Raw genomic sequence first — 17,291 nt, 5'->3', positions numbered from 1 at the left:
ACCAACTCCTGGAGCTTGCTCAAATTCTTGTTTATTGAATCGATGATGCCGTCGACCATCTCATCCTCTTTTGTCCCCTTCTCCTCCTGCCTTTAATCTTTCTCAGCATCAGGGTCTTTTCAGATGAGTCAGTGCTTCCCATCAGGTGGGCAAAGTATTGGAGCTTCAGCTTCAGCATCAGTCCTTCCAATGAATATTCAGGACTGATTTCCTTTAGGATTGACTGGTTTGATCTCCTTGCAGTCCAAGGGACTCTCAAGAGTCTTCTCTAACACTACAGTTCAAAAACATTAATTCTTTGGGGCTCAGCTTTCTTTATAGTCCAACTCTCACATCCATATATGACTACTGGAAAAACCATAGCTTTGACTAGATGGACCTTTGTTGGTAAAGTAATGCCTCTGCTTTTTAATATGCTGTCTAGGTGGGTCATAGCTTTTCTTCCAAGGAGCAAGCATCTTTTAATTCCATGGCTGCAGTCACCATGGGCAGTGATTTTGGAACCCAAAAAAATAAAGTCTGTCACTTGTTTCCATTGTTTCTCCATCTGTTTGCCATAAAGTGATGGGACCGGATGCCACGATCTTCGTTTTTTGAATGCTGAGTTTTAAGCCAGCTTTTCCTCTCTTCTCTTTCACTTTCATCAAGAGGCTCTTTAGTTCCTCTTCACTTTCTGCCATAAGTGTAGTGTCATTTGCGTATCTGAGGTTATTGATATTTCTCCTGGTAACCTTGATTCCAGCTTGTGCTTCATCCAGCCCGGCATTTCACAGGATGTACTCTGCAATTATAAGTTAAATAAGCAGGGTGACAATATACAGTCTTGATGTACTCCTTTCCCAATTTGGAACCAATCTGTTGTTCCATGTCCAGTTCTAACTGTTGCTTCTTGACCTGCATACAGATTTCTCAGGAGGCAGGTAAGGTGGTCTGGTATTTTTTATCATTTTTTAAGAGAGTGTGTGTGCTTTTAATATATATTACAGCAAAATTTAAATAGTATCTTAAATAAGACAAAAGAAGTCTTTCTCTTACATTCAGGAAATCCAGAGGTAGCCAATCCAATCCAGGGTTGGACTCATCAAGGAGTTAGGTTTCTTCTGTTGCCCCACTGTCTGTGGTTTTCAATCCTATCAACTCATAGCTTCGGATGATGAGTGAAGTGCCAGCCTTTACTTCTGCATTCAAGACAGCAAGAATCAGGGATCAGTGAAGAAGAGCCATCTGTTTCTATTAGGGATACTTCATACAAGTTGTATTTACTATTTTTATTAGTTTCCTGGGGGTGCTGTAACAAAATACCACAAACAGGAGTGTGTAAACAACAGAAATTTATTTTCTCACAGTTCTAGAGGCTAGAAGTCTCAAAATCAAGGTATCAGCAGATTGGAATTTTCCTGAAGCCTCTCTCTTGGATTTCCAAATGGCCTGTTTACTGTGTACTCCCATGGTTTTTTTCTTTATAGGCTCTATCTCCAAATATAGTCACATTCTGAAGTACTGGGGGTAAGGGAGTGGATAGGGCTTCAGCATGTGAATTTTGAGAGGACACAATCCAGCCATAATAATACTTCTTTCTACTTATATCCCATGGACCACAACCTAGTCACACATTCATTTTTAGCTATAATGAAAGTTAGAATATGTATAACATTTTTACAGTCAGCCATGTGCCCAACTGAAAATCAATAGTTGTATTAAGAAAGAGGTGATTGGATATTGGGGAATGAACAGCAGGCTCTCCTTTGTAGCGGAGGCTTAAGGAGTAATGATTCTTAAAGTTTTCCAGTTCCTTCATGTGAAATTAGATTGTTCTTACCTTATTTCTCTGGCCAAACTCACATTCAGTTTTAGATTTTGAAAGATTATTTTAAAACTAAATTGTTGGCTTAAGTGCCCTCTCCACCTCATAGGCTGACCTCTGAGTTCATCACAGTGGGCAATACACACTTAGCTGCATGGTGTTTTAAGTTTGCAAGAGAAGGCATCTTGAAATGTCATAAGCAATAGGTAAATTGTTATTTTTTTTGTTTTCTTTCCTAGCATGTCTTGTCTGGGTTTAGTTGGGAGCAGTTTTGCCAGGATGTGGGAAAAGACAATGTGAACTTTCAAAGTCTTTTCCATTTCTAAAATTCTGTGTTATTTTCTCCATAGTGGCATTACTGTGATAAAGCTAAAGAAAATGGAAGTAGTAGAGGTGTTCCACTGTTGGAGCACTGCTGCTTTTTGTTTGAAAGAGGAGGAAATATGATTTGTTCTATTTTGCTCAAGGAAATAAAATGGGCATTTTTGGCCAAGAATGTAGAGAAGCTGATAAAACTATAATGAAGCCCAACTGACACTTCAGTCCATTAATCAGAGCACCTGCAGCTCTCATTTTGGGGCAAGTACAACCGTAACAGATACTGAGCAAAGAAAGAGGATACATGTTAAGAACATTTCAATCTTGTTTCTCTCTTTACTTTGCCTAAGGAATTGCTGTGGACATCAGCCAACTGTGGCCTCCCTTACACACCAGTGAATCCTTTTGCATTTATAGAGTAGAATGGTTTTCTCACGCTTCCCTGATTTGGAGAATTGGCACAGTTGTTGTTGTTGTTGCTTTTATTGGCTTAGTACTAGTGAAACCTATGACATTTGACTTCTGAAATCTTTAAAAGACTTGGTGACTGTCACGTAGCTATAGCTTTACATGTTCCATAAGTGCTTTATACTCTATTCCCCCGTATTTTGCTTTCTCTCTTTGACGAGAAAGGAGTGTTGGACCTGTATCTCTCATTACTCAGTACAGCCTTCTTTCTTGTCCTTGTCCCAAGGGCAGTTGAACCAATTTTCCTTTTCAGACATACAGTTACCATAATTTTTTTCTTTTTATCCTTTGGACACTGTAGTGGAAAGAACATGGGATTTTGGAATCAAGAAGACCTGGTTTGAATTCTAGCTTCTTTTACAGGCTGTATGGCCCTCAGTAATGTATTTTATTTATTAAATGATGATATTTTATACCTTGAGAAGACCAAACAAGATATTTTCTATAAACTATAAAAAATTTAAAGTCCTGAGAGGTGACTCAGATTGAGGCAAAAAATGGGAGAGTTTGCAAGCCCCAAAGTATGTCCCCCGCCGACACTCTCTGAAGGGAAACCTTGGATCTGGGCACTCCTTCCATCCCATACTTTATGTCCCAGAATGCTCTTGAATGTCTACCTTGGGACACCTAGAACTTTGGTTTTGGGTTCAGACACAGCTAGGCTAGAATCTTGCCTTTGCCCCCTCATTGTATTAACTTGGGAAAGTTATATAATTCCTCAGAGCTTTGGTTTCTTCATCTGAAAAATACCCTAATGTTTTGTTAGGATTAAAGAAATGTATAGAAACAGTAATCAGAGTCATAGAAAGAATGTAGACTTTGGCATCAGCACAAGAGGTCTGATTCTGTCATTTAATAGTAGTGTGACCTTGGGTAAACTCCTTAACTACTCTTCGTGGATATAATTTGAAGTACATAAAGTCACCAGGTTCATAATTGTGCTCAATAAACATTAATGGTTTTTCCTTTTATCCTAACTCCATTGTCAAAGAGTGTATGAATAGGCTAAGCCATCATGAGTGTCTGTACAGTTTGTTTTGTTTTTAACCTGCCATTTTAAACCTATGAATATTTTGTCCCCACTGTCTTGACTCCTAAGGGCATTTTTTTTTCTCTTTGTGTATGTATGTGTGTTTAAATAACATACAGTAAAACACACAAATATTAAGTACTCAGTTAATAATTAAGTTTTGACATTTATATACACCCATATGACCACTACCCCAAACAAAGCAGAATATTTCCATCACTCCTAAAGGATCCCTTATGTCTCTTTTGAATCAGTATTTTACCCCCAAACCTTTCTGATTTAAACCACTGTCGAGTAGTTTTGCCTGTTCTTGAAATTCATGTAAGTGAATTTACATAGTCTGTATTTTTAGGGAAAGAGATTTGCTTTCTTCTACCTACCATACAGTTTTTTTTTTTTTTTATAATAATGTAATTTATTGAATCACTGTTATACAACTGAAACTAACTATAAATCAACTATGTGTGTGTGTGCATTCAGTCAGTTGTGTCTGACTCTTTGCAACCCCACGGACTGTAGCCCACCAGGCTCTTCTGTCCAGGGGATTTTCCAGGCAAGCATACTGGAGTGGGTTGCCATTTCCTACTCCATACCATACAGTTTTGAAATCCATGCATGTTTTTGTGTATGTCAGTATACAGCCAATGGGGTCAGTGGTGATTGAATCAGTTCTTTCTTCTCAAGTCTCAAAAAAGAAACAGAATTACCACGATTGATCCGCCTTCTAGGGGCTCAGGGATAGGGTCACCTTCCCTAATCATGTGTCCTCAGAGGAAAGCAGATACCAGAAGTTCATTTTTTAAATTGTTGAATAGTATTCTGTTATATGAATATACCACAATTTGTTTTTCCATTCTCCTGAGCCCTTGGATTTTAAATATTTTTTCAATATGAGTATCAGTTGGGAGTAACTTACTGTTGATGTATAAATTAGAAAAGGATTAGAAAGTTTATAGGGCTTTTGCCACAGAGTAAGTCAGAATTTTTAGCCTCTAGTTATTTTCTTCTTTCTTGTATTCTGTCTACCTGGTCATAGATTAAAAGGAAGAAAATTAAATTCCCCTTCTATCTCTGAATATCCTCACTATATTCTTTTTGGCACAATGCCTAGAAGGTTTTTATAGAGTTGATGGAAGGATATATAATATCACCGTGCTCTGGAAGGTACTTACCTTGGCAGTCAAAAAATTTATGGGGAATATGCAATATTCTCCCTGAAAAAAATTGCCAAATCTTGGCTTCCAATCGTCTTCTCCTGTATCATCCTATTTCCTCACTCCCTCTCCTTGCCCCTCATTTCTGACAGTCCCTCTGTGCAGCTTCAAGCCACTGAGTGTCCTCAGGAGACACTCTGCCTTAAAATTGTGCTCTTTGCCAGGGTGAAATGTACAGTGTACCCAAATAGGTTGTAGGGAAGCACACCATCTAGGCTCTCTTGGGAGCTTACTGTCTTGTTTTGTTTTAGTCAAGTTATATATGAAATAGTTCCTTTCTTCATTGAATAAGCCATCCACAGCGGAAATTGTTTCTTTGCCTTTTATCCCTTATCTGCTGACTTTATTTTTGCTCTTTCAAGACCTTTCTTTGTTTTCTTCCTTTCTTCCTGCTAATAAATTATCTTGTCCCTTGGCTACAACTTTTGCTTTGTTTTGGCCCAGAAAAAATTGTTTCCAGGGATCCTTATGTCCCAACAGATAAAGAGAGCCTTCTGCGTAGGATTACAGGGTTAGAAGTGACTGTAGTTAAAACTATAGAACAAAACAGAACCCCAGCGAAGTAATACAGATTTGACCTCCATGTATCTTGTTATGGGTCTTAACTCTAGGATAGTAACACTCTGACCTCTCATGACTAGCTTATTCTCTCTGATGCACCCTTCTCCATGTGTTTGTAGGTTGTTGCAGTCCAGGCATCATCTACACAGAAGACAACCTTCAGCAGAAGAAAAGCATTTCTCTAGTGGCTTTTTTTTTTTTTTTTCCAAATACAATGGCCTTTCTTTAAAGCCACTCACCCAGCAAAGCCCTCTCATGTCTAGCTGGTAATGATTGAGTCACTTGTCCCTTCCCAACCCATTCACAAAAGAAAACAGAATTACCACGATTAGTCTAGCTAATTAGGATCCACCTCGTAGGACTCAGGGACAGGATCACCTTTGCTGATCATGTCCTCAGAGGAAGGCAAACACAAGAGGAAATCTGGGCTGGAGAAGTGTGGGAGAAAGGAGATTTGGATAGGCAGCCAGTATAAGGTCTACTGTACTGTTTCCTCTGCTGCTTCCTCTTTCCTTAGAGTAAGAATTACTTTGTTTTACACAGATCTTTAAGAGGCCAGTAGTCTCATTGGAAATGACTGTCAGAATTCTTAAAAGTGGGTGCATTAATCACTGTCTGTTTTATGGATGTCTTAATCTAAAGTTCAAGTTTTCCTGTTTCCCAGTGAGTGAAGGAAACCATGTGACTCCCTGCAACTTAAGTTGGAATGTGTGACCATATTCCACAGGTGGCTGTTATGAAAGACTGTTTTTTGTTTTTAGTTGAATTTTTTCATTAGTGCTTTGACTGAATAACAGTGCTTGGACACCATGAAGTTATTATTAGTCCAGCTGTCCAGACAGTTGAGCCTTTTCTGCCTTAGATGTAAAGAGGAGCTGCAAAGTTATTATTCTGATTTGACAATATACCTGTTTGGTAATTGAAGCCCATCCTGGAAAAAGAAACAACTGCTACTTTATATTTTTCCATACCACTTTCTCCCATTTTTTCAGTTTTATTGAGATTTAATTGATAGATAGCTCTGTATAAGTTAAAAGTGTTCAGTTCAGTTGAGTTTAGTCACTCAGTCATGTCTGACTCTTTGCGACCCCATGAATCGCAGCACGCCAGGCCTCCCTGTCCATCACCATCTCCTGGAGTTCACTCAAACTCTCGTCCATTGAGTCGGTGATGCCATCCAGCCATCTCATCCTCTGTCGTCCCCTTTTCCTCCTGCCCCCAATCCCTCCCAGCATCAGAGTCTTTTCCAATTAGTCAACTCTTTGCATGAGATGGCCAAAGTACTGAAGTTTCAGCTTTGGCATCATTCCTTCCAAAGAACACCCAGGGCTGATCTCCTTTAGAATGGACTGGTTGGATCTCCTTGCAGTCCAAGGGACTCTCAAGAGTCTTCTCCAACACCACAGTTCAAAAGCATCAATTCTTCGGCGCTCAGCTTTCTTCACAGTCCAACTCTCACATCCATACATGACCACTGGAAAAACCATAGTTTAAAGTATACTGCTTAATAATTTCACATACATATACTATGAAATGATGACCACAATAAATTTAGTTAACATCCATTTCCTCATAGACGGTTTCCTTCTGCTGCTGCTGCTGCTGCTGCTAAGTCGCTTCAGTCGTGTCCGACTCTGTGCGACCCCATAGATGGCAGCCCACCAGGCTCCCCCGTCCCTGGGATTCTCCAGGCAAGAACACTGAAGTGGGTTGCCATTTCCTTCTCCAATGCATGAAAGTGAAAAGTGAAAGTGAAGTCGCTCAGTCGTGTCCGACTCTTAGCGACCCCATGGACTACCTCCTACCAGGCTCCTCTGCCCATGGGATTTTCCAGGCAAGAGTACTGGAGTGGGGTGCCATTGCCTTCTCTGGGTTTCCTTCTAGGTTGATGAAAATGTTTTGCAACTAGACAGAAGTGATGGTTACACAACATTGTGAATATATTAAATCCACTGAATTCACTTCAAAGTGCTTAATTTATGTTGAGTGAATTTTTTTAATTCAATTAAATACAATTCCAGGTTACAATTTTTTTTTTCTTTTGATGAGAACTTTTAGGTGCTACTCTTTTAGCAACTTTCAAAATATACCATGCAGTTAACTGTTGTCATCTCTATAGTCATTACATCTCCGGTACTTATGTATCTTTTCACTAGGGATGTGTACCTGTTGACCACTTTCATCCAGTTTTCCCCACTCCCCACCTCTAACTTTTCTTTCTGACAGAGTAATCTGTTTAAGGTTATTTAAGCCTGAAAAAGAAAAATATTAAAGATCTATCATGTGGTAAAAGTAGTAAACTTAATTTTGTTTGACTCTGAAGGCAGATTTAGGGGCAGGATTGAAACCGTTCATAGCTTTCTATAGGGAGAAACTATACAACAGTGAAAGTGAAAGTCGCTCAGTTGTGTCCGACTCTTTGTGACCCCATGGACTATAGAGTCCATGGAATTCTCAAGGCCAGAATACTGGAGTGGATAGCTTTTCCCTTCTCCAGGGGGTCTTCCCAATCCATGGATGGAACCCAGGTCTCCCACATTGTAGGCGGATTCTTTACCAGCTGAGTCACAAGTTAAGGCTATAAAATGGTGAGTTGATCCTGTCCTGGGAGTTTTCTAGAAGAAAGAACGTTCCTCTCAGGAACTCACACTAAGGATCACTAACTCACTCAGGATCTCAGCTAAGAGATACAGAGAAGGGATATACTAAGTTTTACTATCCTTCAGACTGAAGAGAATTGAGGCTTTATTTATCCATGGAGAGAAAAGACAAGTATATGTGTGTATGCAGTTCCCATGTGCAGCCAATGACCATAAGCTCTGTAGGTTATAACTTTAAAGAGAAATTATTTGGCTGCATTATGTCTTCATTGTGGCACGTGGCAGCTTCTGTTGCAGTGCTCAGGCTTCAATGGAGTTGTGGCACATGGTCTTCAGAGTACATGGGCTCAGTTGTTTTGGCACACGGACTTAGTTGCCCCATGGCATGTGGGGTTTTCGCTCTCTGACCAGGGATCAAACTCACATCCTCTGCATTGGAAGGTGGATTCTTAACCACTGCACCACCAGGGAAGTCTTTTTATAGAAATCTCCAGACACTGAATCAATTAAAAAATAAAATATCAGCCATTTTCCTTGTGTAGTCAGTATCTTCCAGTGTTTCTCATCTTTAAATTCAACTGTATGACTGATTGTATGAGTGACTTTGGCCTTTTAAACTAAGTCTCCAGGCAGCTGCTCAGGAGCTACCAAAAAGTGAACAAAGCAATAATCTTGCAGACTAATTTATGCCAGGTTGAGGTTACACATGCTTCTTAAGAACCTTCTGGGTCTTGTCCTTGAAACTGATTTGAAGGAGGAAAAATGTCTGGCATTACAATTTTCTTGAAGCACTTTTGTTTGTTTAGCTTAGTTTCTAGGGTCACGTGCCAAGAGACACATCTGAGAGGGTTTCCAGTCTTATCTTTTTAAAGAGGGGAAAGAATTATTTAGGATTCAAGTACAGTCAGTAATCCATGTAAGGAGAAGCCTCGATTATAAACCATTGTTGGAGCTAAGTATGTTTGACTTCAACAGTTGTTGAGAACATGAATCTTTGTATAGAGCATCAGCTTCTGCTTCTGAATATGTGCTGAGATTACTATGTTGACCTTATTACAGGGTTTCTTGTAGCTATAGCAAGTGACAAGAGCTAGCAACCCCTGCAGTATAAATCTCTGTGTCTTTGGGACCCAGTAAAGTGACTGAACTCAAATAGTGAATAGCAAAGCAAAGATTCTCCCTTCCTCCAGGGAGAGACCCGGTCTTTCTGAAGAGCAGATGACTACAAACTCTTCTTACCTTTTCAGTTTGCTTAAGATAAAAGAAAGAATTTAAGATTCTGTAAACATTGTCTGATTTTGCTGCCTTTTTGATGGAGGAAACACTTGAAGTTGTTAACAGTGTTGTGGTTTGTGGTAGCTGTAGGGGTTCTCCCTTGGGAAAGAAGAGTGATCTTCTCTAGTATTGAATAGAGCTTTATATTTTCCTCCGTTCTGAAGAGAGTCTGGTGAGTTAACTCTGTGAAGTGCTCAAGCTGAAAATGTGAGCAAATTTCTGGAGGGAACAAGGGAGGGAAAATAAAATGCCAAGGGGACTTGATACTGCATTGCTTTAGAACTGAATCCTGGTGAATCTCAAAATAATTATGCTGAGTAAAAGAATCCATGTAGTGTATGATGTAAAATTCTAGAAAATGGAGACAGAACTGTAGTGACAGTGGTTGGCTGGGAATATGGAGAGGGGAGGATGGGCTTATAAAGGAGCAGGAGGAAGCTTTTATAATATGCCCACTGTTTTGATTGTGATGATGTTTCACAAATGTATGCATGTTTCATAATTCATCAAACTGTACTTTTCTTTTGGCTGTACCACGTGGCTTGCAGGATCTTAATTCCCCACCAGGGATTGGACCTGGGCCCTCAGCAGTGAAAATGCGGAGTCCTAATCACTGGACTGCCAGAGAATTCCTGTGGTGATGGTTTAGTCGCTAAATCTGACTCTTATGAGCCCATGGGCTGTAGCCTGCCAGGCTCCTCTGTCCATGGGATTCTCCAGGCAAGAATGCTGGAGTGGGTTGCCATTTCCTTCTCCTAGTACATTTTAAATATATGAAATTTATGTCAGTTTTACCTCAGGAGACCTGCATTTGATCCCTGGGTTGGGAAGATCCCCTGGAGAAGGAAATGGCTACCCACTCCATTATTCTTGCCTGAAGAATCCCATGGACAGAGGAGCCTGGCAGGTGCTATAGTCAGTCCACGGGGTCACAAAGAGTTGGATACAACTGAGCTACACCCTAAAGTTAAAAAAAAAAACACACCACACCCTAAAGTTAAAAAAAAAATGAAATTTTTTTTCTAGGGGCAACATTTATCAAAGAACCCTATACTGGGTTATAGGAAGGCTATTGTAGGCTTCGTGTGAAATACTAATCTTGTAAGTGTATTAACTATAGATGCACAACTCCTGTTTAATGCATTTCATGTTTTTTTAGGAGTCCATAGAGGCTACTGTATTCTATTGAAGAAGATGTCTAACAGCAACACTACTCAAGAGACCCTGGAAATAATGAAAGAATCGGAAAAAAAGCTGGTGGAAGAATCTGTAAACAAAAACAAGTTTATATCTAAGACTCCAAGCAAAGAAGAAATTGAGAAAGAGAGTGAGGATACCAGTTTGCGTCAGGAGACACAGGTAAGGATTAGAAGCGCATCCTGTGTGCATTCTTCTCAGCAAAACAGAAGTGTCCTTATGGGTGGTATTGGGGACCTATAGGAAGCCAGTCACTTATACAGACATTGGAATCTCCCTAAAAGCCGAGCTTCAGCTCTCAAGAAATATCTCTTCCACTTTTTGTCAGAGTCCACAATGAAGTTCAAAGAAAACAGAATGAAATCCCTAATCTGTTAGGACCTGAGTAACACCAGTTCTTGCTACATTTTGATATTTTTTTAATGATCAAAAAATAAACTATATAGTGATATTTGATGTCATAATATGGCTTATAATAAACTCTTAAAATGAGAACTGCCTGACTTTATACAATGTTAAATTCATATTCTGGTTGTGTTAAAGCAGTCAGTATTTTCTGGATCAGAAATAGTCTCTGAACTTGCCACTTGGTAAATGTGTGTGAGAAGAATTTTATTCTTTGGTTGCCATGTTGTTTTCCATCCAAATTCATACTGCAGTGCAGATATGATGGCAGTAGATTGCCAGCCAAGCTTCTTCCAGGGCTCCTTTTTGGTACCCAGCCAGCCCAGCCTCTGAGCCTTCTCTAGCTTACCTGTTTCAGTTCTCTTCCTTGTGGTTACAACTAGTTTCCTCTGTTACCCAAGCTGAAATAGCATAGATCCTTTCCTTCTTGCCCAGGGGTGAGACTGGTCTTTATTATATGCCTAGGAGGTAGACTGTTAACTGCAGTTAGTTTAAACAACAGTAGCAATAACATTTTTGAGGGTCTGGAAACTTGAAGCATGATTTTTCTGGACAACCAGTTCACCTAGGCCTTGTCTTTAAGACAGCAACAACACGAAGGGATAAATTAAATTAAAATCAGACAACTCTGAAATATTTTGTTCTCTAGCTGCCTGCTTTTTCTACTGTTTTTCCTCTTACAGTTTGCCAGATCTCTGTCATGGCTGTTTTTCTTTCCATTATCTTTTGCATGTGAGTTGTCATTCCCCACCCATCCTTCCAGAGTTTGGGGAGACAGTCTGCCGCTGTTGCAGCTCTACTTTTAGCTTCCACTGATACCAATAATGAATTTTAAATCCTCAGGACAGATAAGTGCTGAATATTTAATTATGTGCTGTCATGTTACATGGACGATAATAATTAAATGAACTTTTGAGTTCAAGTTACTCTGTTCTCAGGAGACTATTTTAAGTGGTGTTCTGAACTCCTGTTGTGTGTTCTTCTTGAAGATAGGCAGAAAAGAAAGGATGACTATAGGTTTTATATGCCTTATGGATACTTACTTGGTTTAAGAATGTCTTCACCTATATGTCTGGATAGGTTGTGTGGGAGGCTGGGAAGGGAACCTGCCTCCCCTCAGACTCCTTTCGTGGCTGCTAGTACAGGTTGAGTTGCTGCTGCCATTTCCTGGAGCTCCTGCTCCTTCTACAAAGTCTTCATTCTTGGCCACCCTTGGCCACCCTTCAGAAGCCTTCTCCCCTCTACCAGTATTCCTCTTCAGTAACACAAAAAATTTTGCTCTTTCTCTTACCTTCCCCTCAAGTCTTAAGTCTCCCCAAGAATCTTACTGATGCTGAGAGTACCTGTTATGAATTAGAACTGGATAGTTCCAAATATTGTTCTGGAATATTATGAATTGGAGCTGGAAAGTTTGAGGAAAGGGTACTTTCATTACTTGTGCTGTGAGACATATTCTTGGAATCAGCAATTGGAATTCAGAACATCTTTGGCACGAAAACAGTGCTATGTAAGACAGGTTCTGAGATTCAGTCTAGAATGGGCAAGCCCTGACGTAACAAATACTGAACTCTTAGGTGGGTCCTTTAAAGAACTGAGCTAGGCTTTCTGCCTTTATACTTGTAATCCCCTCTGATTCATCTACCATACTGCTTTAGAAAGATGGCTATGAAATAACGATCTGATTGTGTTAATTCTCTTCAACCTTTCTGTGTCTTTTCATGCCCTAGGCTAAGTCCCAAATTTGTCAGCATGGCATATTGTGACCTAGCCCCTTGCCTGCTATCCATCCACCTCTGGCATTCTATGCTTCAGCCTAACGGATTCCCTGGTCCCTGTTATAAATTGGAGCTGGAAAGTTTGGAGAAAGCATGCTTTTATACATGCTTTCTCTAACTAGAACGCCTTCCTTGGTGTTCTTTCCCTGGCCTTTGCCAGGTCAGTTTAGTCTCATCATTGTATCTCTAAGGCCCAACACAGTTCCTTGCAGGCACTCATTATTTATGAACATATGAATTTATGAATTCCTAGGTCTTAGTTAGATACTTGCACTCCTATAGCACTTCATAAGTACCTCTGTAATGCACTTAATATCCTATATTGTAATTGTCCATTTGTCTGTCTTCTTCAGCAGAATTATGAGTTCCTTTTTGACAAGGCCTCTGTCTTTTATCTCTGTATCCTCCAGTAGTTAGCATGGGGTCTGATACATACTAGGCCTTCAGTATGTGTTTGACTATTAAATGAAAATTATGCATTCTGAGAAATTCACAGATTTATACATTTTTGTAGAGATACAAATTGGTATTTATAAAGTTAGAGATACCAAGGGAACATTTCATGCAAAAATGGGCACAATAAAGGACAGAAATGGTATGGATCTTACAGAAACAGAAGATATTAAGAAGAGGTGGCAAGAATACACAGAACTATACAGAAAAGATCTTCATGACCCAAATAACCACAATGGTGTGATCACTCACCTAGACCCAGACATCCTGGAATGTGAAGTCAAGTGGGCTTTAGGAAGCATCACTACAAACAAAGCTAGTGAAGGTGATGGAATTCCAGTTGAACTATTTCAAATCCTAAAAGATGAGGTTGTTAAAGTGCTGCACTCAGTATGCCAGCAAATCTGGAAAACTCAGCAGTGGCCACAGGACTGGAAAAGGTAAGTTTTCATTCCAGTCACAAAGAAAGGCAATGTCAAAGAATGTTCAAACTACCACATGGTTACACTCGTCTCACAAGCCAGCAAAGTAATGCTCAAAATCCTCCAAGCCAGGTTTCAACAGTACGTGAACCATGAACTTCCAGATGTTCAAGCTGGATTTAGAAAAGGCAGAGGAACCAGAGATAAATTGCCAACATCCTCTGGATCATCGAAAAAGCAAGAGAGTTCCAGAAAAACATCTACTTCTGCTTTATTGATTATGCTAAAGTCTTTGACTGTGTGGATCACAATAAACTGGAAAATTCTTGAAGAGATGGGAATACCAGACCACCTGACGTGCCTCCTGAGAAATCTGTATACAGTCAAGAAGCAACAGTTAGAACCAGACATGGAACAGACTGGTTCCAAATTGGGAAAGGAGTATGTCAAGGCTGTATATTGTCACCCTGCTTATTTAACTTATATGCAGAGTACATCATGAGAAATGACAGGCTGGATGAAGCACAAGCTGGAATCAAGATTACTGGGATAAATATCAATAACCTTAGATATGCAGATGATACCACTCTTATGGCAGAAAGTAAAGAGGAACTAAAGAGCCTCTTGATGAAGGTGAAAGAGGAGAGTGAAAAAGCTGGCTTAAAACTCAGCATTCAGAAAACTAAGATCGTGGCATCCGGTCCCATCACTTCATGGCATATAGATGGAGAAACAATGGAAACAGTGACAGACTTTATCTTCTTAAGCTCCAAAATCACTGCAGATGGTGACTACAGCCATGAAGTTAAAAGACACTTGCTCCTTGGAAGAAAAGCTATGACCAACCTAGATAGCATATTACAAAGCAGAGACATTATTTTGCCAACAAAGGTCTGTCTAGTCAAAGCTATGGTTTTTCCAGTAGTCATATATGGATGTGAGAGTTGGGCTATAAAGAAAACTGAGCTGAAGAATTGATGCTTTTGAACTGTGGTGTTGGAGAAGACTGTTGAGAGTCCCTTGGACTGCAAGGAGATCCAACCAGTCCATCCTAAAGGAAATCAGTCCTGAATATTCATTGGAAGGACTGATGCTGAAGCTGAAACTCCAATACTTTGGCCACCTGGTGCAAAGAACTGACTCATTTGAAAAGACCTTGGTGCTGGGAAAGATTGAAGGCAGAAAGAGAAGGGGACAACAGGGAATGAGATGGTTGTACGGCATCACCAACGTTATAGACATGAGTTTGAGCAAGCTCCAGGAGTTGGTGATGGACAGGGAAGCCTGGCATGCTGCAGTTGATGGTATTGCAAAGAGTTGAATACGACTGAGCAACTGAACTGACTGAAATTGGTATAAGTTCTCTGAAGGACAGTTTAGCAATACTTTATAAAAATTTTAAATGGACTGTACAGTATTTGCAGGTATACTCAATGATATAGTCATTGAAGCATTGTTTATACTAACAAACATGAGAAACATCCAAAATGGTACAGTTTGTGTATGGCCACGCAAAGGAATACCATGTAGCCACTAAGAAAAACAGTATCTCTTCTGTGGAGGTATATCCTTGAAGAAAAATTTAAAAGTAAGGTTTAGGACAGTGTGTACAATATCCTTTTTTTTTTTTTTAAGTGTGTGTACACAAGTACAATAAACTTATAGATGCATAAAAGATCTCTGGAAAGATTACAAGAAATTCAATACTAGTTGATCCTTTAGGAGGGATCCAGGTAGCTGAGGAACACATGTAAAAGGAGACTTACTGTTCTGTTTTGTGCCATGTGTATGTTCTTACTTATTTGAAAAAATAGTGACAAATCCTGCTTCATATCCCTGGACTATTCTCTTACTGTAACACATCTTGCCACTGACCAGATTCTCCGTCATTTCTTACTCTTTCCACACACCTTTCCAGTTCTCCATTTTGCATTGTAGCAGTGTTATTTGATAACTAGTGAAGAGGACAAAGCAAAGAGAAATCCTCACCTACCCAGAACCATGCTGGTACTCTACCTCTGTCTTGTTTCCCCTCCTCTACCCACCAGCCTCAGTTTTCTCCACACCCCAGTGACAGTTCCATTCCAAACATCTTAGAAGCCCTAAGTATCATGCATAACCCTGCTACTGCTGCTGCTGCTAAGTTGCTTCAGTAGTGTCCGACTCTTACAACCCCATGGACTGCAAGGCTCCTCCGTCCATGGGATTTTCCAGGCGAGAGTACTGGAATGGGTTGCCATTGCCTTCTCCATGCATAACCCTACCCAACCTCTTCTCCAGAGTCCCCATTTTGACTTCTCAGCTATTCAGAAACCTCATAAATTAATTAGTCATTTTTCCCTTCATCCCACCTCAGGCCCTCATTCATCTTCCTCAGCTTCTATCCTGCTCCTTACTCACTCTTCTTACCTCCCTTTGCTCTGGAGGTCTTGTCCACATCTTCCATGCTCCTTTCTTTTTATCCTGTCCCCATCTTATATCCCTGACCCAAACAGGCTATAAGAGCCAACAACCAGGAGCTTAGCACTGGGAGAATTCTCATATTCCAGGAAGTAGGCATTTGCCAAGAAGAGCCTTCATTCCATTTCTGCAGCCATAGGAACAGGTCTTTCGAGTATCTGAAGTTAGAACTCTCAGTGTGTTGTCCTCCAAAGACAGTATTTTAAGTGATGCTTAGGGGCCATATTTCACATCCATTATAGGCTAAATAGGCTTCTGTTAGCAAAGTTTGGGGAAGAAACACTTGTCATGCTATGGTAGTAATATTTCTGGAACCATCCTAATCAGGAGAGGATTCCCTGGTTTATTCAAAAGCAATTTTTATCAATCTATGAACTAGGCCAACCAGTCAGTCTTTCCGTTTTTTATCTTCATGGTGAGTGATTTGTCTGCAGGTGGCCTGTGGTCCCCTCCATGTCACAGTTGCTAGAGTTGTAGCTTGGGGGACAACCACGACAACAGGGTCTCATCATAGTTTGGCTGTTACAGTGGTTTTAAAGTTAGTGCTTTTTCTCTGTAAATTTGTATTGCTTTTAAGTGTTTATTTCCTCTACCTTTAATATTTTCTAATCCACTTCTAACAGAGGCGGACATCCAACCATGGTCATGCCAGGAAAAGAGCCAAGGTGAGAGCCCTTCCTCTATAACTTCTAGTGTTATTAGTAGTGCATTGTACAAATGGACTTAACACTAATATCTAGTGTATTTAGGTTATATATATGTAAAGTTTTTTGCCTATACTTTGTACCCTAATTGTGAACATGCATACACACACACACAATCACAAACATGCATTGCACATATACATATGTCCTGTTGGAATGTCTGGCTTTATTTTTCTGTTATCTTTAGTCTATTTCAGTTACCTGAAAGGATACCCAGCCCAAGCCTCCTACAAACAAAGCCTGAGCAGATTGATACTGGTTCTGTTGTAGTGCTAGTTTCTCTGCTCATCTCTGGCTCTCTTATTTTTCCCCCAACAGTTTTGGGGATTTTTGCCATGAGAATTTTCTGTAAGATAAATCCTCCCTCCTTAGTAAAATGGTTGAACATTTTTGGACATCCTAAAAATAGAGGCTTTGTTTTGGTTTGTTTTGGTTCACCTTTTAGGTTGGTTCAGGGAGGAGGATTTTGTTTTTAATCATTGTATGATAAAATTAGCACATCACAGATTATTTTAAGCAGTATTATCAGGGAAGACTATAGGTGTTAATGGTATGATAGCTTTTTAATTTTAATTAGGGAACAGTAAAATATTAAACTTGTCCTG

The 17,291-nt window shown here is 39.9% G+C and overlaps 1 protein-coding gene across 4 annotated transcripts in view; it reads left to right on the top strand.

The window, feature by feature from the left end:
- Positions 1-17,291, top strand: part of R3HDM2 (R3H domain containing 2) — a 163,029-nt gene that overhangs the window by 107,137 nt on the left and 38,601 nt on the right. For all 4 annotated transcript variants that reach the window (XM_055578409.1, XM_055578411.1, XM_055578397.1 and 1 more), the window contains 2 exons: positions 10,430-10,629; positions 16,606-16,647. In XM_055578409.1, coding sequence (XP_055434384.1) covers positions 10,465-10,629; positions 16,606-16,647 — 207 coding nt within the window. In that variant the 5' untranslated portion in view covers positions 10,430-10,464. The remainder of the gene's footprint in view (positions 1-10,429; positions 10,630-16,605; positions 16,648-17,291) is intronic.

Source organism: Bubalus kerabau, chromosome 1 (assembly GCF_029407905.1).
Source record: "Bubalus kerabau isolate K-KA32 ecotype Philippines breed swamp buffalo chromosome 1, PCC_UOA_SB_1v2, whole genome shotgun sequence".
NCBI classification, from domain to species: Eukaryota; Metazoa; Chordata; class Mammalia; order Artiodactyla; family Bovidae; genus Bubalus; species Bubalus kerabau.
The sequence above is the reverse complement of the archived record's forward strand: the minus strand, read 5'-3'. Positions and strand labels throughout refer to the sequence as shown.